We start from the raw sequence: 21,914 nt of genomic DNA on the forward strand, positions 1-21,914 counted from the left end.
GTGAGGGGCGTGGATCAAGTGAGCAGCAGACATCAATCCCAGCAGCAGAGGGAGTGCTGTTGCTGAGATAGTCTCAGATGTTATTTAGATGTTTGCCAGCAGAGGGGGTGGATCTGTGGAATACCCTGGTAGGGAGTAGCTGACAGAGAATCACATGACTTGGAACAGGAAGTATGAAGAGTGTTGGATCCAGAGACTAACAAGGAGGGTGAGCAAGAAGGAAGCACAGATCCCCTGGACCTGCAGGGATATGTGACAAGACCCGTGCCAGCTTATGATGTGCCATCTTTTATGTCTTGCACAATTCCACCTTTTTGGGTTCCCAGAAATTGGGTTAAAAGACTCAACTGCTTATTCAGAGCCCATCACTTGAAAACTGGGCAATACAAAAGAAAGTTGCCTACTTAACAATGCCCCAAAGACGGGGGTGACCTGGCTGTGTCACACCCCTAGAAATGCTTTCTGGCATTGCAACTTGAACACCTGGCAGGGTTCACTACCTTCAATGGAGAAGACCTTGTTCAAGCCAGATTGTGGACATCCACACCTCATTTCTGTCTTGTTGCTGTCTTTGAAGCTTCATAATTGCTCCATACCCCTAACTATCTTACAGGGGTCCTACACTAAGTCATTACTAAAGTATGAGGGCTTTGAAAGGTTCACTCTGCCTTTGGTATAATCATTTCTAAGGGGAGGCCAAAACTCTAAAAAAAAACTTTGATTTATAAGGCACTTGGCATAACTAATCTACACCACCAATATCAGACAACAGATCTTACATCTTTTCAGATGTCAAAAAATGAATTTCAGTTGCTCCAAATAAGTATTTCCAATGAAGTCCAATCCAAAATATTTCTGTTGACACCTCATAGAATGCCCTTATCTAAACTGGTTATGGATGCTGTAGAAAAACTTATTTTGGCAGTATATATTGTTGTTGGTTTCTTCCCCCTACATGGAAAACAAGAGTCCCCCTACTGAGGAACAGAAGATATGGGACTTTTCGGTAATGACCACTTATAAACTGTGTTGGAAGCCCGCCCGGGGTGTCATATTCCCAATAATTTATACTGCAGAATATATCAGGCTCCTCAAAGTTTACAAGTTTTTGGTTCCAGACCAGACCCAAACTGCCCAAGATATGATATAAATCTTTACCAATGCTGGAGCAAAGTGCAAAGCCCAAATAACTAGACCTTCCATTTGTCTTCTTACATCCTAAATATGTCACCTGAGTATAATGGATGATAAAGTTATACAAGGCTAAAGGCACAATTTTATATAGCTCATAAAAATATTACTCAATGGTGAATTTCCCCTTCTCTTCCCACTTTGCAAATAAGGATTAATGACTTCAACGACATACTCCTGCAAAGAAATTTAATTAACAAACAATGAAATTATGGAATAAACTGTAACTACACCAGCTTGGCTCCACCATCTTTGTTCACGTGGGTAAATCTTGTAGAGTTTTTTTGTTTCTCAGATTATTTTGAATTTAACCTACACATGTTCATTTATTCATATATCTGTAGATATCCAATTGATGAATCCCTTATTGCTATTAAGGAGCCCTATTTGTTGAAGAAACACATATCGCCCAGTATTTGTTGTATCGCCCAGTTGTATTATACAACTCTAAAACTTTCATTTTCTGCAATGGTTTCAGTGGTCACCAGCACAAATATGGGGTGATTACTTTTAAGGAAACACATATGTCGGAAAAAAAATGAGCAGGAAAATATTTGGAAGTGAAGCCACTGCTAATACAGAGAACAGCAGAGCCCAATCAGTGGAAAATTTTGGAAGAATAAGACATTGTCCTGCATTGTCCTTGCTGTACTGCGTTTAAACATTTCATCAACTTTTTGTTTTATTAAAACCTTTTAATAATTCATCTTTAAATTATTGACTTTTTTTGTTGGGAAACTTTTTATAAATAAACATTTTAATAATTTTTTTTATTATTAATCCTATTATTATTGACATTATTTTAACAATAAATTTTTAATGGCTTATTTAATGATAAACTTTTTAACAATTACTTTTTCATTATTAATCTTTTTTAATAATGACTTTTTAAAGTAACTTTATTATTAATTACTTTTTTATATATACATTTTTTTTGAATTTCTCTATACAGATGGAAGTTCCTCTAAAATTCTTTTTTCAATGGAAATCATATACTAAAAAATGATCTGTCTATCATTTGCTTTATTGTTCCAATGTCCTCCAAATCAAGCTGCAAAAATAATGACGTTATCAGTTTCATGGTTCATCGGCTTCTGTTGGTAATTTGCACCCTTCCATATTGTTATTCCGCAATCCGAATATTACCCCTCCGTCCTCACAATCCCTTATGCATGGATGATTGTAGTCACACAGGGCGTCACACAAGGAGATAAGAACACATTCTAGGCGACAGATGGAGAATAGGACTTGTTGTGTGTAAAAATCTCCCCCGGCTTAAAGTTTATGAGTGTATATATTTACCTTTATATGATTATTATATTATTATGGAGAAGCACAGCCTGTTCGAGCAACACAACCAGAACAAATACTGTGCTCAACGTGGAACCATGGAAAGCACCATTTATATTTTTGTTTTTGGCTCTGAATTCCAAAGAATGCGGTGTCAGTCCTATCCACCTAACTTCTGGATTATTGCAAAGGACACAGACCTGCCATCTCTTCTTTCTCATCTCCATAAGTCTCCTCGACTTGATAATCCCTCTTTATATTCTTCCTCTCTACTCTACTGTTTTATGAATAGAGCCCTATATGTCATTACAATATCTAAAGTTAGTAAAGTACTTTCTTGTAATAAAGAGGAATAGACTGCAGAGATGGAGACATAATCCTGCCCCTGTACAAAGCATTGGTCAGACCACATCTGGAATATGGAGTCTAGTTTTGGGCACCAGTTCACAAAAAGGACATTGTTGAATTGGAGAGAGTGCCGAGAAGGGCAACTAAACTAATAAAAGGAATGGAGGAGCTCAGAGATGAGGGGAGATTAGCTGAACTGAATCTATTCTCCCATGAGAAGAGACGTTTAAGGGGGATATGATCACCCTGTATAAATATATAAATGGTCCATATAGAGAGCTCTCACTTTAAGGTCATTACAAAGAACAAGAGGGCACTCTTTGCATCAGGAGGAAAAGAAATTTAATCTCTGGATAAGGAAGGGATTCTTCACTGTAAGGTCTGTGAAAATGTGGAATCGGCTCCCTCAGGAAATAGTCCCAGCAAGTTCTATAGAATATAACTGGGGATTAAGGCTTTAAAATAAAAATACCAGTGACTGTTGATCCAGGGAACATCCGATTGCCTCATGGAATCAGAATATAACTGGGGATTAAGGATTTAAAGTAAAGATAACAGAGACTGTGAGACTGCCTCATGGAATCAAGAAGGAATTTGTTTTTTCCCCTGTTGAAACAAATTGTACCAGGGGTTTTTGCCTTCCTCTGGACCAACTATGTCTTATAGGGTTTTATATCTGGGATGTTTATTTCCATAGTGGTTGAACTTTTTTCAACCTGACTTTCTATGTAACTATGTAACTTCCATTGGTATAATTATTGGTATATATTAGAGTTTACATACACATTACATCCTCCCTTACAGTTTTTCTTTCTGTCTCCTTCCAGGGAGTTTCTCTTGACTTTCTGTCCCAGTAACACATCAGGAAAAGATTTACTTAAATACAGAGAATATCTCCTTACACGGTTGTCAGTAGAATATATTTACCTTTTGAAATAAACCCCCTCTCCTCCTGTTTTTGTGACTCAAAAATGTTGTATTGTATTTCCCATCACTTTTTGTACTGATAATTGTCAACAGGACCAACAGAAGGGTGAATGTCCCCAGCAGCAAATCAAACAGCAAGAAAACCCTGACAGATGTTCTATTCCTTATATGATGTATACCTGCAGGTGCTAGGGGTAGGGACCATGGGACTGATTTATTAAAGCTCTCCAATGCTGGAGAGGGTATACTTTTATTAGTGAAGCTGGGTGATTCAGGAAACCTGGAATGTATTCCCTAAAAGTAATTTGCTATTTGTTAGCATGTTTACAATCCAGTACCAGATCCATTCCAGGTTGGCTGGATCACCCAGCTTCATTGATGAAAGTGTGTCCTCTCCAGCTTTGGAGAGCTTTAATCAATCAGGTCCTATATATAGATTGTTGTCTGCCCCCTGTGTATTAGAACCCAAATCCCTTGCTGGCTGCCCATACACAGCCATGAAGATCTGAGATCCCCAGCCATGGGTCGACTTTTGACACCAATCAACGACGGTCTACAAACCATGGATTTGTCGATAATGAACAGAAGTCACCACCATGAGAAAAAGTTTGTTCATTTTCAATCTAGTCTGTAGATCAGCAATGACCTACATTCATAAAACAGGAAATCAGACATTCCCTCATAGGAATCTTCCAGGTCTACATGTTTAAATGGCAGTAACTGATTCACACTAGGGAATGTTAAAGGGAATATCAGATTCTCTCTTTTATGGCTAAAGTCCTATATATCATTGCAGATCTGTAGACCAGATGGAAATTGTACAAAACTTTGTTCCTAGCATAGAGTCCATAATGTTCCCCGTGGCATGAAGAGATGAACAGAGACTTGCACACAGCCAACAACAGTTGTTAAATTCTGTACAGGAGAGCAAACACAAAGGTCCCAGATTATCCCAACCATGATGCCATAATTACAAATAATGCCCAAATCACCTTGCCAATGGCAAACCCACACAAATAACATTTACTGCATGAAAAATAATAGAAAACTAAACTACGTTACTTTGTCTTCTCCTCCTTCTCCTGGTCTTTGTTCTTCTTCTTGCCGAAATCCATTATCTGTGCCACCGAGGAATTCTCATGTTTTCAGCATTACACCTGTCGTAGAATTGTGTTTTATTGTAACCTGTTAGATTGTGTCCAGCCTCGCAGGGCGCGGTTGTTTAAACACATCAGTTCACCAGCTCCCCGTCTCCCACACTGAAAGAATGTCATCCGTCATAGTAATTGTACACTGAAAGGTGATTAAGTTTTAACCAAACATTTGGATGTCTCATTCTAGGAGAGAAATGTACACAGCTGTACACCTCTTATTCCTGCCAACTTGCCGCCACATTGTGGATTCAGGCGATAAAATTATGGTAGCTCGCCTTTCCCTAGGTAGATATTGGGATTAGTGAGTTACAATATGTGATTAAAAGTTGTTTCTTCTGATTTGGATCCAGACGTTACCATTGTGATTATAGGCAGGGTGTTTTCCTGGTAGACACTGTTGTGTGTTTGGCATTTCATATGTCTTTTGGTGATTGGGCTTAGGTAATTACATAGTAAGTCAGGTTAAAAAAAAAGACATCAAATTCAACAACTAGGGAAATAAACATATCTCAGAGATAAAACCCTATGGACATAGTTGATCCAGAGGAAGGCAAAAAAAACCCCTAATATAACTTGCTCCAACAGGGGAAAAAAATTCCTTCCCGATTCCATGAGGCAATCGGATGTTCCCTGGATCAGCAGTCTCTGTTATTTTTACTTTAAAGCTTTAATACCCAATTATATTCTGTGATTCTAGAAATCATCCAGCTTTTTCTTAATGCAATCTATAGTAGCTGCTAAAACTACTTCCTGAGGGAGCCGATTTCACATTTTCACAGACCTTACAGTAAAGAAACCCTTCCTTATCCGGAGCTTAAACTTCTTTTCCTCCAGACACAAAGAGTGCCCTCTTGTTCTTTGTAATGATCTCAAAGTGAATAATTGGGAAGAGAGTTCTCTATATGGACCATTTATATATTTATACAGGGTGATCATATCCCCCCTTATACGTCTCTTCTCAAGGGAGAATAGATTCAGTTCAGCTAATCTCTCCTCATAGCGGAGCTCCTCCATTCCTTTTATTAGTTTAGTTGCCCTTCTCTCTCCAATGCCACAATGTCCTTTTTGTGAACTGGTGCCCAAAACTTGACTGCATATTCCAGATGTGGTCTGACCAATGCTTTGTACAGGGGCAGGATTATGTCTCCATCTCTGCAGTCTATTCCAAAGGTAGCTTTGTAAAAGTTTTGACGGCATTAGGAATTTTTTCAAATATTGATTGGCTTATTTCAGGTATATGTAAACAAAGTTTCATTTAGATATTACCATTGTATAGAGGACCTAATGCAGGGGTTCTTGGTATCAATATTTGAAACCTTACATCTTTTCAGATGCTGAAATATAAGGTAAAATAAGTGTTTTACAAGTCCAGTTCAACATATCTGTGCTAAAACCTTATGGAACATCCTTATTTGAATTGGTGATGGATGCGGTTGCCAAAAAATGTCTTATTACGGTAATAATTACCTGGTCACTGGAAGATTTCCCCCACCAAAGTCAGATAGCTAAAAAGAATAATAGGTGTCAATTGAAGTGGCCTAAGGAGTACAGATTGCTCATTGCCAAAAGGAACCCCTAGCAACCTCTGGAGAAAATGGGGCAAGATTACTGTCCTGCAGACCTTGGAGGGGATGAATTGTGAGCAGGAATAAAAAACACCTCAGGCTTCGTGATCAGTGGTAGTTGAAAAAAAATGCCCCAATGTTAGTACACAGTGGGAGAACAAATAGTCTAGCACATCTGGCTATAAGGAGGAGAAATAATGTCCCATGCTTATAGGGAGTTGAAGAAATAGTGCCATTTGTTGGCATCAGTTGGGGGAATTGCACCTTATAAAAATTATTGGGGTCAGTGGTAGAAATAGTTGCCACCTTGGTGCCAGTAGAAGTATTATTGCTCGTTGTTGGCATCAGTGGAAGAGAGAACGCCCCATTATCAGTAGGAGGAATGATGCTCTACAATTTGTTAGTGGGGGGAATGATGCCATTATTAGTGTCAGCAAAGGCAATAGTTCACCGTTCTTAGTGTCAGTGAAATAATTTCGGTGTGGGAGGAACAGTGCCCATTTTTGTGGTGATCGGATGAATAGTATAGTGCCCCATCATTAATGTCAATAAAAGAAACAGTACCTGAATATTGATGGTGTAAAAGAAAGGAATTGGGTCTCATGGGCTGATTTAAAGTAGAAAAATAGTTGCAGTTCAGAGAATACTGACCTAGACAGTGAAGATTTGCTCCAAGGAGACAGGCAGATGGTAAAGGACTAAGCACTTGCTAGTGCAACCTGTCGCCCACCCTGCAACAATTTTTGCATATTGCAGATTTATGTTTTGCTCTGCACTGTGGAGGTGCCCATTGTGGTAATACAAGCAGAAAATTGCCCCATTAGGTCAGAGCTGTCCTCTGTAATCTGATTACTGGTGGGGGAATAAGCAAGACGCAGCAGAATTAGAATGACCCTTGCACTGCATGTCACCAGATACAGTTTCCTCTCCAGTAAAGAAAACTATAAGCAGCTCAGTAAAGGTATTATCAAATCTAGATACCAGCAGCAATATCACACTGTAGGTTAACAGCTGAAGCTGTAAGGCAAAGGTAATAAGCTGCTGTTTTATTAGGAATTAGGGGATTTTTGTTTTTAGAGTCCGGATAAGAAATAATCAGCTATGGATGTTTTACATCGTTTACGCAGTGCCCCATCTCCAAATTAATTTCCTGTGTTGTCACCATATCGCAAGGACATTCCAGTTTGGAGTAAAAGTAGACAGGAACCGGCCACAAAGATGTTGTGAGAGAAGTACTGTGAGAGAAAAGTAGAAGTACTGGGATGTAGCAAATCATCATCAAGTGATCCATGTCTTTTGGTCACAAAGGGACAACACAAGTTATTATTGGCAAGGAAAAAGTATTGTTTTCATTTGTTTTTCAGAATTTGATCTATCTTTCCCTTCACTCCTCTTCTGTCGCCTCTCCATGCAAATTTCTACAATGGCTTTCATTTCACCTCAGAATCAAATTTAAGCTCCTGTGCTTTGCTTACCCACTCATATATCTGACCTGATACACAAAATTCTAGGACAGGGAGTGATACATAGGTTCCATGTTTTTTGTAAAGCATTTGAAAAAGTGTCAGAAGCATTGTATACCTAAATCCAGAGATTGTTTATTTTGTTCAAAAACTTCCCTAAAATTGTCCTTTCAGTAATGTTACAAGCCTGCATAAATCCATGAAATGTCTTGACATAAAACAACAGTGTTTCTTCAGCTAAAACTTTATTTTTAACTTTGTATAAAATATAGAATAGGTAAAAACTCTGGTTTGGTTTTTTCTTTTGTCCCTGTACAGCAGTGCAAATTTGACTCTTGCCTTTTAGTCCTGGGGGATCAAAATACATTGAGAGTAGGTCTTTCTAAGTGTCCCTTTGAGTTGTCTTTAACATAGCTGTCTACATTGGAAGATTTTCCTTACCTTGTATGATGGGGAGAAATGTAAAAATATTTTCCTTAATCTTTCAGTGAAAAAGGGATAGCAGATAGCAAAGGATTAGTCACCAGTATTGCTTGTGATCCACTGGCACCTGATCCTACTCCAGTTAAAATTATACTTAACCTATGTCATCTTCTGCTTTGTTGGATGCAACACCATTGTCCTGGGATGAGTCCTTTAAAACACAGGACAACATCTTGCAAGAAGCCTAATAAACGGAAAGGGTTTCCCCTGTGTAGGACCTGTAAAACAAAGTCACATTCTGCAATTTGATGTTGCTCCCAACTAGGTGCTGCAGCCAAAAGATGGTGGTATAGGAAGCATTATTTACTTTTATTCTTTACCAGTACATTTTTTACCTACATTTATTAGGGGAGTTCACTCAGCATAGGAAGACCTTTCATTGAAAGGGCAACTAAACCTAGGTAATACTCGTTCCGATCAAAAGTGGTGCCATCTTTTTCCTTCTTCTCTTCCTCATGCCCATCTTCAGCCATCTTGGTTGCCAGGCCGGCATGGTGTAAGGCTACACACACGTCAGATGGTTCTCGTCTGATAATTGGCTCAGGGCTGATATCGGACGAGAATCTGGCGTGTGTGCAGCGCTCGTCATCCGTAGTCGGAACGACTGTCTTGGCGGATCCATGAACGACGGTAATGAAAGTGAGAGACCGCGGGGTGCCACTGCGTCATTCTCCCCCTTCCCTCTCGATAGAGCAGAACAGTGCTGTATGTACAGCGCTCCTTCATGCATCATGCAGTCATTTGAAAGGAGCATGAAAGAACCTTTTCAACAAATATTACACGTGTGTACGCAACCTAACTCTTGTACAGAAGAGTCGGAGTTCAATCAGTCCAGGCTGCTGCAGGGGAAGCCGGGGCTGTGCTAGGTATCCCAGCAGATATGCTAAGCTGCACAAGAGCAGCTTAGCAATTTTGACAGCTGAAAGAAGGGATCAGGCAGGTAGGAATGATTATTGCAGAAGTGACATTGACTATTATTTTCTGCAGTAAGGTTGTTGCACATGCACATCACTGTTGGGCTTATTGCAATCCAAGAAGTAGATATTGACTCTAAATAAGGCCTTCAAACTATGGCACTGTTCATCTACCAACATTATTGTGGGTAAAAATGTAATAACCGTTTTGCTTTCACACAAGATCAGATGATAAGCACATTTTATAGGCCGTTACGTTGGACGCAACACAAACAAAACAAACCCTTCTTACTTTGTACAGGGAAAAATTTAATAAACTATTGAACTTTTTGTCCTTTCAGATTTACAGTATATTTCAACAAAAAGCACATGCCTTTTGTGTATTTTTTTTTAAATCATGAACATCCACTAATTGGAAAGTGACTAAAATGTACATGTAATTATTTTGCGGATAATACTTCACAATCTTTGTAGTAAATTTACAAAATATCATTAACATATACGGTCATTTCTTTCAAATGTTAAAAATCTTATTATCGTGATCAATGCTTTTGAACAGCTTGAATAGATAAATGTCTGTTGAAAGGATTTTAATAAATAACTTTATGTTTGCATTTTAACAAAAGTTTGCAATAGCCTCAGGTATTAGGTGGCTCTGGTGGAACTATAAGTCCCAGCAAACTTTGAAAACAGAAAAAAAAAAGGAAAGATAAAAGTTTGGTCCTTTGATAAGTGGCTTTTACAAGTGGTTCTTGTAAGACTTGTCATATTCTGATGCACTCTTACTGGGCCTAGTAATGATTTTCAATTCTACAAAAAGCATCCTAGGAATGTACAAGAATTGTGGGACGTGCCACAGGACAAAGAGTGAACAGCCACTGACTAGAGTCACGCTGCTACAGACATAACCTACACAGCAGCAATAAATACAAACACTAACAGGGCAACAGGTTTAATAAGATGACTGCATTCTTGTTCACCGTCAGGCCTGCTTGCTTGGCACATGGTGAGTGGAGACCCGTGCTCGCCCATTCCACTCAGACAGGATGCCATCTTGAAAGATTAAGTTCTTAGAAGGCAGTGGTACCCCAACCTCTGTTTGACCTGGTTGTCCAAGCAGGTTTGATGCACCAGTCTCTGAATACTCCATGGCAGATCCACTTTCCTATAAAATAAACCGCACAGTACATATAGTTCAGATGTTCACATGCAAATGAAAAGCCATCACCACCTCTGTGGAGCCTGTAAAATAGATTTTCACTATAATTTTTATTATTATTATTATTAATAAACAGGATTTATATAGCACCAACATATTACGCAGTGCTGTACATTAAATAGGGGTTGCAAATGACAGACAGATACAGACAGTAACACAGGAGGAGGAGAGGACCCTGCCCCGAAGAGCTTACAATCTAGGAGGTGGGGGAAGTAACACAGAATAGGAGGGGAGATATGGAGTGGTGGGAAATAGTGACGGTTTTAAAAGACAAAAGAAAAAAACATGGTTAGAGATGCCACAAAGCAAGTGGCAATGCCTTACCTGTACATGTGTTGTAAAGGCCACAGGGACTTCTTCCATCCTTTCAAGGGGAGTGCTAACATTCTTACAGTATTGTATTTTACTTTTATAAAAAAAATATTTTATTTTCTTTTTCCGGTGGAGAAAAAAGTGAAAGAAAAAAGATGAGATGTTATGGTTGGCAATACTGTTTGTACTGATAGGTTATGTATGTACACAGGTTATATATAAACAAAAAAGCATAAGACAAACAGATTTATAAAACAAAATGTTTAGGTCATACCCCATTTAAATAACTGGAGTGTTTTTGACCATTATTTGTATTTATAAATATGTATGGCTTATGCTTTATTGTTTATATGTAAACCGTGAACTATCAATACAAACAGTATTGCCAATCATAAAACCCCATCTTCTTTTCTTTTCCTTTTTTCTTCCATGTATTAAAACTTGATCTCATGTGAGTGGGTTGTGGCAAACCTAATAAAATAATAGAGAGTAGTCTGTACCCCCATCCCCTTTGCTGCTTACATTTAGTACATTTTCCAGTAAGTTGTAAATTTGGACCACACACTCTGCCCTCTCAGCCTCTATACTGATTCCAAAATGTGGCCTTTACAGGTCAATAAGGAAAACAAACACAGGCAGGTGTGTGGTCTGGCTCAAGATTTAGAGAAGGGGAAATCTGCACAAAACTTCTACTTCCTAAATCTTCAGATTTACTTTGGTGTGTGGCTTAACCCCCTGAGCGGTAACCCCGAGTGTGACTCGGGGTAGAAAAAAAAGATGCTAAAAGCGGTAACTCGGAGTCACACTCGGGGTAGGTAAACCTATGGGAAAAAATAGTAAATCGAGTCTTACCCGATCCGCCAGTGTCCTACGTCATCTTTCGCGTCTTCCCTCTTCCTTTGCATCTTCTTTCTTTTTCCGCCGGCGTCTTTGTCATCCGATGAGTCACCGGTGGTAAATGCAAAATCCATTTGTATTGCATTCAATACAAAATAACTATTGAATGCAACACATTGGATTTATATGTGTAAAAGCAGTACATTGTCTTTCATGAACATTTATTGTCTCCTGACAGACATCAAGCAGAACAAACTGCAATAAATCAAGCTGTTAAAAATTTGAATTGAAAGCCCAGTTCACAAAGTCAAAAACTTTGTCTTGAATGAAATGTCCTATAAGACAGTAACATTGTATGAGGATAATGGTACTTATAAGGATTAACCCTAACACACAGAATCAGCTCTAAACTCACCATTCCATCCCCCCTCCTATTGTGTGATGCTTCCCTCATCTCTTAGATTGTAAGCCCTTCAGGGCAGGGTCCTCTCCTCCTCCTGTGTCACGGTCTGTGTTTGTCTGTCATTTGCAATGCCTTTTTAATTATTAATATTATTAATAATAAAAACAACAACAACATAACCCAGGAAAAGCTCACAATACAAAAGCTTAGTTTATGGGGAGAACAGCAAAATCATTATTGCAGGCCAGTCTCCAATATACAGTACAAGGTTTGTGGGGTGTAATTTGTCTTTATTAATGATTTGTATTAATGATCACCATTAATAGATGGCTTCCACTGTCAGCGTTTTCATCAAAGTGGATAAGGCTTATTGACAATTCATTCACAAGTGTCTATTTGTCTGACATGGTTTGTGAAGTGTGTGTTCTGATGGATTACTAGGAACAGCATATGTCATATATTAAATCTTTAAAAGTTGATGTGTAATGTTAGTTTCCTGGCTGTTTCCTCTTAATCTTTTTACAGAACAAGAATATCATAAACATCCGAAGCCTGCACTTCTTTTATCTACACTCTTCCCAGGCCAGCATTATAGTCAGTGTAATAAAATAATAGCCAGATGACCAACATTAACAAATTTTTTCTCTCAATGCATGAATGCGATTCAATGTTTCAGTTATACTGACAAAGAAAAAAAACCCTCAGTTATTTTATATTGCAGGAATTTTAGTAGGAAGTATAATCTGCACCTGTTTTACAGACAGCAAAACAGTACTCATTGTGAAAGTAATTGATCAGTAGGGAAGCCTGTTTTACAATCAGATATTTAGTCCTAGAGCAGCCTTTGCAGCACTGGGTGCCAGGTTTGAATCTCGGCCAGGTCACAATCTGCATGGAGTTTGCAGGTTCTCCCAGTGTTTGTGTGGGTTTCCTCCAGGTACTTCGGTTTCCTCTCACATTCCAAAAACATGCAGTTAAGTAAACTGGCTTTCACCCAAGCTGACCTTAGACTGTGTTAATGACATATGACTATGACAGGGACATTAAATTGTGAGCCCTTTTGAGGGACAGCTAGTGACATTACTATGGACTTTGTACAGTGCTGCGTAATATGTTGGCGCTATATAAATACTGTGTAATAATAATATTAGTTTTAGAATAGCTTAAAATAGACAAACAATTCCAAGCACCTTGGGAGTTTAATGCCTTTTGTTATGTAAATATTGACTCTCAGTATAAAGCCAGCACACAGCATCACCCCCATATTTAAGCACTTGTTGTAAATACCCATCGGAATGATAGGCTAATGGTGAGACATGGGAGGTGGTGTCAATGGCAAACTATGTCAAGAAAGCTGAGTCTTACATAGAGCACCCTGAATTTAAAGTTACCTGGGAAAAAAGAAAATAAAAAAGCGGGAGACTCCTTTAGTGCCCAGCTATAAGTTTAGTATGTGTATAAATGCAACTCCGCATTTCAAAATGGTGTATGCAGAAATTAGGGAAACCATTAAATATGCTGGAGGTTCTGTTTAAAGATATCGGATATCAAGGTCAACAATTTGATAATATATACCCATATGGATATAACTAAAGCTTAGTTAAGTTCTTCTAAAGGGGGTCTAACCTATTTGCAGTCAGGGAAACTGAAAGAATGGCATAACTTTAACTAGGTGAAAAGAAAAAAAAACATTTACCTGCAAAGACTGCACAAAGCAAAGAACTTTCAAAGCGAGCTTCCGGCTGGAATGAAGGAGATGTTGCAGGCTGCAAATAAAAAAGTAAAAACCATATGAAACCTAACCTCTTCTGTATGACTGCCACAATGGAACATGTTCATTTGAAGTTTAGGGCAGATGATAAGTGTGTGGTTTAGCTGTATAAAAGTCAAAACAATCCAGGGGTAAAAAGAAGGATTTGGGCCTTATTTATTAAAATTCTCCAAGTCTGGAGTGGATACATCAGTGACACTGGATGATCGAGCAAACCTGAAATACATTTCTTAAAAGTCATTTGCTATTAGCTAGCAAATATTTTGAATCTCGGATCAGATTCATTACAGGTTTGCTGGATCAGCCAGATTCACTGATGAAAGTGTATCTTTTCCAGCCTTGGAGAACCTGACAATTTTTTTTTTTAGGCAACACATTCTCATTTCTAATGCTAGATGCTTGACAAAATGTTTAACATGGATTTCCTGCAGGCACTCTGATTTCCTCCCATATTACAAAAAAAACATATGAGAGTGTCATGTGACATGACCATTGTCTCTGTAAAGCAATGTACAAGAGTGTCAGCACCAAATGATTACAAAAATAAAATAAGTCTTGCTATACTGAAGCTATGTTTTTGTGTGCTTTTTTGTAATGAGTTTGTGCTAATATAATGTAACATAAAACAATTAAATTTCCTGTTTTATTCCTGATTCCAGCTTTAAGCACATTTTCAAGTCAGAAATCTGCAATTTAACAATTGTGTGCAAAATAGAAAAAGACTAATAAAAGCATTGATACTTTTCTGAGCGAATAAGATGAGAACTGCTTAATGCCATCTTGCCATATTGTTAGGGAAGAGAGGTATAGTAAAACAACAACTGCAGGAAATAATGACCATTTCCTGCATGATTTTCTATAATTTACACAATGTATACATGAAAGGTCAGCAGGAAAGGCAGATATGTGATCCTCTATTACTGAACAGTAGACATAAGTAGGGCTGGGTACCTGTCCTTTCCACACAGGCCATGAGCAGCAATCTTCCTGCACACAGTTTGATTCAGCTCCGAGCTGAACAGAGGAATACCATAGCAGAGCTCTAGAGGAACCCAGTCTGACTCCACGGCTGGTGCTACAACAAATGAAATGTTCAATAATGATTGCTGTTGTACTACAGATATACACACACATTTATAAAACATTTAAGATACAAGCATATGAAATATTATGTTCATTTTCTTGAAAAAAAAATTATCTCTGCAATTCTTGAATTGTAAGCTGTTCGGGGCAGGGTCCTTTCCTGGGTCACCTCTGTACCTGTCTGTCATTTGCAACCTCTATTTAATGTAGAGCGCTGCATAATATGTTGGCGCTATATAAATACTGTTTATTATTAGTAATATTAATAAACAAACTAAAATATAAGATGAGCCTCATTATCAACAAAATCAGGATTAATGTTTGTTTTGTTTAGTGGAATTTCGTAGACTTCAGTACCTCAATTCCAGGTGCAGAGACAGCTGATGCTACATTCTGCTTTGCTACTTGCCCAGATTATTGTATTACAGCAACAGTGTGACAATGCTGCATACTCAATTTTCAGTATAGTTTGTTCATAGTTACACTGTAAATAAAAATGTTCTTTTTATTTAAAAAACAATCTTTAAATGCCCTATTTAGTCCTCTAAAGCTGTGGTCACATGAGTCTCATGCCCCCAAGTCTCCCCCTGTACAATGTTTACAACAGACTGAAGTCCTTCTTCACATATCTACATCATAGTCTCACATATCTACATCATAGTCTCTTCCTACTGTCTGTCTAGTAATGGTGTATGAAAAAAATTCAGGAGAGGACGCAGAAGAGTCCAGAAGTGACAAGTATTAGCATGCTGATTCTGCTATTTTTATTCTAAATCCACTCAGATAACAAAATAAAGATGTATATAGTGTAGGTGTTTAGTTGCTATTGTTTACACATGATATGATTTCTCAAATTTGTTATGGATCTTCTGGGGCCGTGTTGGGAAAGGGTCAATTGACATGTATATGAATGGCTTGTACTACTTACATTTCATTCATATTTCAACATTAGTCATGCTACTTATATAACAAGAAATCAAACATGCCCTCAAACATTCCCTGGCGGGAATTAATTAATGCTATTGAAACACATGAAATGAATGTTGAGGGAATGTCAGATTTTCAGTTTTAGAAATAACGCCCTAGGAGTGTTTCAGTCTATTCCTATTTACCTTCACTGGCCTTCTGTCCCAAGTCTACAGCTGCTTCTTCAACAACAAGCTCGAAGGATTCTGTGCTGCCACTGACATCAGGGCCCAGCGCTAGACCAGTTTCATCTGTACCAGACAACGAAAAAAAAGAAAATCATTGAAACATCACTTTCTACATTTGTAAAATGTAAACAGCATTAAAATATTTATAGATATCCCTCAGAATCTTCAGGAATTTGTTCAGTGCTTTTACAGTGTAATATTTTGCACATTATTGTGTAGTTTGAAAGAGGCCCCTTATTCATTTCAAATGGGCTGACAAATGACTAATAGATTTATAATGTTTCACAACCATGGACACTGAGGCCCTAAAATGCAAACCACTGTCAATGAGGTACACTGAGGAGCAATGAAAAAAAGTTCATTTATTAAAAACAAAATACTGTGGTTCATGTGGTATGGCAATGAGTGTTTTAAGGTAAAGGTTTATTGTAGCAAATAACTGCACAGTGATATCTGTGTATTTGTGACCTTGTTTTTTAACTGTACTTACCTGTAGAGATGGTGGTGCTACTTGAGAGTAGAGACGTGCCTAACGTGAAAAAAAAGCACCCGGAAACTGTGCACAAGATTCTCTTGGAACCTGGAGACGTGCCAATTTCTTTTAGTGCAATGTAACAAGGGTACTGGGTTTTGGCAAGTCAACAGTGTAGTCAAGTAAGGGTAAGACTATAAAAATGAAGGATGGTAAGTAACAGTGTCCTTTATCTGTGATTTTAATTGGACAGTGTGAACAGTGCTTCGCAAATTTTTTATAGTGATAGCCAGAGAGCCTCATCAAACAATAAAACATAAATGAAATTAAAAAAAAAGCAGCTAGTCACCTTTTCCATCAGATGCATCGCTCAGCCTCCTCTGGTTGACGTGTTGGCTCTTGGGGTTTAGCATGGTAATATACCCACAGAAGTGCTTTAAGTCTATACTCTCCCTCAAGACTTTTAAGGCTTTATGGACTCCCATATTGAGACTGGTAAAGTCTAAGGACATAAAAAAATAAAGGTTTCTATCAATTGCAATATTGAAATACTCAAAGACACCTAGTGGATGATTAACGCTGAACTCTGAGCCCCAGGACATTTAATTCATTCAGTCTTTTGTGGAAATATTGAATAGCTAAGAAAATTATTAGGCTCACTTCACAAAAAACAGCATAAGTATAAAAAAATTACTGCTTTTTAGATACCCAGTGATATTCAAAAAATACATAACTAACTTAGAAGACAATAGCTTTGTGAATTGAGCCTAAAATATTTTTTTCCATCATTACAGAACAAAATTGGCTTATATTTCTCCGTTAATGTAACTAGTACTGACGCCAGAAAGTCAGCTATGATAGAGACTAGAGCTGGTGTTTCCGCCCGTTATGTACAATTTTCTGTTGACAAAGCGCAGTGCTCATGACTGTGCCTTGTGAATAGAAAGTCATACTTTGGGACAGGGACATGACATTGGTGCTGGTGTCAGGCATAGCTTCCACACCGACATTGGCTGGGAGCTGAAAGTAACCTTTACAGCAGTCCATGGGGTCTATTTATAAAGTAGTTAAACTGACATTAACTAAAACTTTCCCTGGTGGAGAATCAATTACTGCCATTGAAACATATGCACCTAGAAGATCCTCCACCAGGGAATGTTTGGTAAATGTCAGATTTTCTACTTTATAATTAGATCTCCATGGGTGACATGATGAAAACGTTATGTGCTGCAAGAACAGCTTAATATGCTTTATGCTACAGCACTTACAAGGCTAGAAGTACAGTGGAAACAGTTTCAAAATAAATATATATATAAGTCAATTTGGTATGTTAATTTGATAAACAAGATAATGATGCACTACATACCTAATGAGATAACAACAGATCCAAATATAATAATAATACAAACCTGAATACCAGCTCTTAATTGGCCTTTTGATGTTTTCCCATGTGTGCTACTGAACAATATCCTTATTCACAGGTGGAGGACTTCCGAGGTACAGTAAACATTTGTTACAGTAACAATTGTCTTGAAGTGGATTTAATCACTCTGGAAAGATTTCCTCTTACTTATTCTACAGTATCGGAAGTAAAGACAAATCTCAATGGGATACAGATGTTTAAAAAGAAAAACTGGCAGGAGCTTTAACCATTCCCCAATTCATTCAGAACTAAGGAAAATGTGTCTGGGCTTTAGATATACTTTAAAAAGATTGCAAGAGCTTTGAGGTTCTTGCAAAAATTACCTCCATGCAGTTCTGCTTCATCAAAGGGGAAAGTAACATGTGCAGTCTCTCCCATTCCATTCATGGCATGACCCTGTACAGGGAGAAAAAAAAAAACACAGTGTGATCTCCTCCTGCAGGCCTTATTGAGACATCACAATTTACAAATAAGTATTTGGATTGATACTAGAGTGGGGGTCAACAAACTTTTTTGGCTACTAGGTCATTTCAGGAGGTCAAGAAGGCACACTAGGCCGGATTCTCCCTTGAGTCCCGCACTGATGGCTCCGCCCCCCACCAGGAACGCCCCTGATAGGAAAATCCCCTCACCGCGGCGGTGGAAGTGTTAACGCCGGCCACAGTAAATAGGGAAGGGAGGCATAAAAAGTAGGCTCAAGAGACGCAGTTTGCCAACCCCTGCCAGCAGGGGAGCGTTAGGCGGGAACAGACTACTGTCTAGGCCATATCTGGCCTAAAGGCCAGAGTTTGCTGACCTGTGTAATAGAGGATATGAAAATAAAAGCAAACAGCAGAGCCAAATGTTATGGATAGAGAAGTCCCTGCACAGGCCTGTGTAGGTGACATTTCAGCCTAGGAAAGCTATAACATATTTTGAGAATGAGAAGATTACATTTTATATGGTGATAGGAAAAAAAGTTCTATATACCGTATTTTTCGGACCATAAGACGCACTTTTTTCCCCCCAGAAGTGGGGGGAAAAAGTCCCTGCGTCTTATGGTCCGAAAAATACGGTACTATTTTCTGAATTGGAATTCTCTCTACCTTTTTTATATAGTAGTATTTTACTACTTACCCTTCTAAACCCTGTCCATTTCTTGTCATATAGACACATACCGTTTACAGCTGTCATATTACTGGGGCTTTGAGTGAACACAAATACAAATACAAGAGGACAAGCCAACTACCTAAAAGTATTTTGTGACCCTAAAAACTCTTACATTTTGTACTATATATTTATACATATATTGAAAGTTTTCTTTTTTAGGTGTTCCCTCTAATGGCTATCTGCATCCTTGCTTACTTACATATGAAGAAAAACAAATGGGCACGATAAGCCATGCAGAGATACAATCATATATATTGTATATATACAATATTATATATTGTATGTCATTACAAACATTAAAAAAAAATAAAATGAAAACAGCTGCTGCATATAAGAAAGTTTAATTAAAAACTAAATCATACTCACCTGTATAAGGACTGCAGAATGCGTCAATGCATCATTCAGCATAACTAACACATTTGATGTTGGAACAACTCCCGGATCATGACCCCATGATGTAATCAATAGCCGGTCATAAGCCTAGCAAAAAAAAAAAAAAGACAAACATTTAATCATTGTGGCTAATTTGACAGCGCTGACAATGTATTTAAAATGTATAAATAAATCCATTCCAGACATGTATAAAATGCACAAAACAATTCAGCTCTACATTCAATAACACGTGTTTAAAATGTAAGTTCCTGAATTTCTTTTGGAATCAGCATCTTGCACTACTAGTACAGACAAAGGGAAAAGCAGAGCTAGAAACTAACTCCAAAATCAGCACTAAAATAGTGCTAAAAACTTGAGTTCAATATTAAGTTGCAGACAAAAAAAAGTTGAATAGTGAAAAACAAAAAACTATTTATTACCATCTGACAGCAAAACCTGTATTTAAAAATCAAAGTACTCTGTGCTTACTAGGAAAACATCAGGCAATTTCCGGAGTCTGGTTCCCTTTGACAGCAGAAGAGACGGTGGTCCATATCCAGAAATGTGGTATATGTAGAGTTTGAACCATATGGAACTTACTTCAGGTATGGCTGGACCAATGTGCTGCATAAAAATAAATATTACTTTCAAACTTACACATGGCCTGGATTAAAAACAAATACACCATAGTATATTCAGAGGACATTTGTGATGAAATACAAATACAGTCTGTGTATAGAATTCATATAATGTCACATCAATTTATGTCACATCAATTTATGTCACATCATGGCCTGAATCCGTAAAATGCAGGCTGTAGTGTGGAGTTTGCAATGTGTCAACGAGTTCTCTTTTTTTACCGCTACAGAGAACACTGTAACAGGGGAGCAACCTGTTTTCATCAGCGGAGATGCTGCATTACTCACCCTATGAAAGATTACATGATCAGGCAGATCAATATTGCAGAAAGTGACAGGCGATGTCCCATCTGCAAATAATATGTCGGTAATAAATCAATGTGTGCCTGCACTGGAGTTAGGTCATCCCGGCTTGGCCAGCCAAGAGAGAAGAAAATAGAGCCCTGTGAGGTAACCGGGACAGGTGAGTAAAGAAGGGTTTACTTCCGCTATAACTTTGTTCCAGGGAAACCCAAACAATATAAAATAGAACATTTTTTACCTGTGGAGTGCAGCTGCTGATAGGCCTTATTTCATTAGTGAGGGGTGCCATAGATACCAAGAGCGAATAATTCTTGTTTAATACTCGGCTGCAGGTTGCTGGTTCAAGACCCAAAAGGCTTTCACATCGCAAGAGATCCAGTGGAAGCCCTGTTTATACAAAAAAAATAAATAAAAAAAGAGCATTACTAGCATCTAAAAAGGAATTATGATCAACTAAATGCTTCCCACATTGGGTCTTGAGAGAGGTGACATCAGCACACTCTGTATATTTTGTGGTAAAATATGGAAATGTGCAAATTATATAAACTTTGCACTGGAAAATTTGCAAGAAACCAAAGAAATAAAAATACTGCAGATGTGCAGAAGTAAGACATCTTCAAAACAAAACAAAAAATCTCTTTGGGTATAGGATGGCTTTAGTCATTAGAAGGGTCATCATATTCATATTTTGGTCTCCCTGGTCACCAGTGTCTCCTACCCCTCTGTTTTAGTAGTGAAGCTTCAGTTGTTTCTGCATTTGACAGTGAGTTTTAGAAAACTTGTTCTCCTGCCTTGCTTTGTGGCCTCATCCTAGGATCCCTTACATCTATATAGGACTCAGCAATGATGCAGGGGTCAGAGAAAAGAGCCACAGACATTCAGCACGTCAAGAAAAAATGAACAGATGCTGCTCTGCTGAATTAGAGAGGAGATGGGTGATGTAAGACACCAGTGAATAAACCCCTTTTTCTAATGCAAGGAAATTATTTTTATTGCTGCTCTCCAGTCTGACCTCCTATAGAAAAATCTACAAAGAAAATGCTAAAATTAGACTTTGTGCAGCATTAAACACATAGAAGATCTGTTTAGTTGTATTTCTGCTTGCAGTCTTTAAATATGTTTAAATAGAACAAGAATTCTTGAGTTCAATTATACACTATTTTTATGCCTTCTAATGTCTGTTGAACAGACATTATTACAAATGTAAACAGAACTAATGTCTATGTCTATATTAAGATGATTCTGTACCTGTAGCAGCTTGGTCGGGTTGTGAAAGGAGATCCTTGTTGTGCCGCAGGAAGAGGATGGTGTTGCGAAGGGTGAGAGCGTGATCAAAGTATCTCTGAGCTTCTCCTTCTCCTGTACTTTGTACCTAGGCCAAAAAGAAAATTGCTTTATTGTTACCAAAAATGTTTAAATGTTCACGATCAACAAATTCTACAG

At 38.0% G+C, this 21,914-nt stretch overlaps 2 protein-coding genes and 1 pseudogene across 4 annotated transcripts in view; all 3 read right to left on the reverse strand.

The window, feature by feature from the left end:
• FER1L6 (fer-1 like family member 6) overlaps nucleotides 1–5,000 on the reverse strand; it is a 113,930-nt gene extending 108,930 nt beyond the window's left edge. The window contains exon 1 of the mRNA XM_072410662.1: nucleotides 4,819–5,000. Within this exon, the coding sequence (XP_072266763.1) occupies nucleotides 4,819–4,871 (53 nt within the window). The 5' untranslated portion in view covers nucleotides 4,872–5,000. The remainder of the gene's footprint in view (nucleotides 1–4,818) is intronic.
• A 4,620-nt stretch (nucleotides 5,001–9,620) lies between these two features.
• FAM91A1 (family with sequence similarity 91 member A1) overlaps nucleotides 9,621–21,914 on the reverse strand; it is a 40,426-nt gene continuing 28,132 nt past the window's right edge. For all 3 annotated transcript variants that reach the window (XM_072410664.1, XM_072410663.1, XM_072410665.1), the window contains exons 15-24: nucleotides 21,720–21,843; nucleotides 20,710–20,858; nucleotides 20,020–20,154; nucleotides 19,525–19,638; nucleotides 18,333–18,405; nucleotides 16,936–17,088; nucleotides 16,073–16,177; nucleotides 14,829–14,952; nucleotides 13,803–13,872; nucleotides 9,621–10,500 (exon numbers count right to left, since the gene is read on the reverse strand). In XM_072410664.1, the coding sequence (XP_072266765.1) occupies nucleotides 10,318–10,500; nucleotides 13,803–13,872; nucleotides 14,829–14,952; nucleotides 16,073–16,177; nucleotides 16,936–17,088; nucleotides 18,333–18,405; nucleotides 19,525–19,638; nucleotides 20,020–20,154; nucleotides 20,710–20,858; nucleotides 21,720–21,843 (1,230 nt within the window). In that variant the 3' untranslated portion in view covers nucleotides 9,621–10,317. The remainder of the gene's footprint in view (nucleotides 10,501–13,802; nucleotides 13,873–14,828; nucleotides 14,953–16,072; nucleotides 16,178–16,935; nucleotides 17,089–18,332; nucleotides 18,406–19,524; nucleotides 19,639–20,019; nucleotides 20,155–20,709; nucleotides 20,859–21,719; nucleotides 21,844–21,914) is intronic.
• LOC140332240 (U6atac minor spliceosomal RNA) lies at nucleotides 10,832–10,951 on the reverse strand (annotated as a pseudogene).

Source organism: Pyxicephalus adspersus, chromosome 5 (genome assembly GCF_032062135.1).
Source record: "Pyxicephalus adspersus chromosome 5, UCB_Pads_2.0, whole genome shotgun sequence".
NCBI lineage: Eukaryota > Metazoa > Chordata > Amphibia > Anura > Pyxicephalidae > Pyxicephalus > Pyxicephalus adspersus.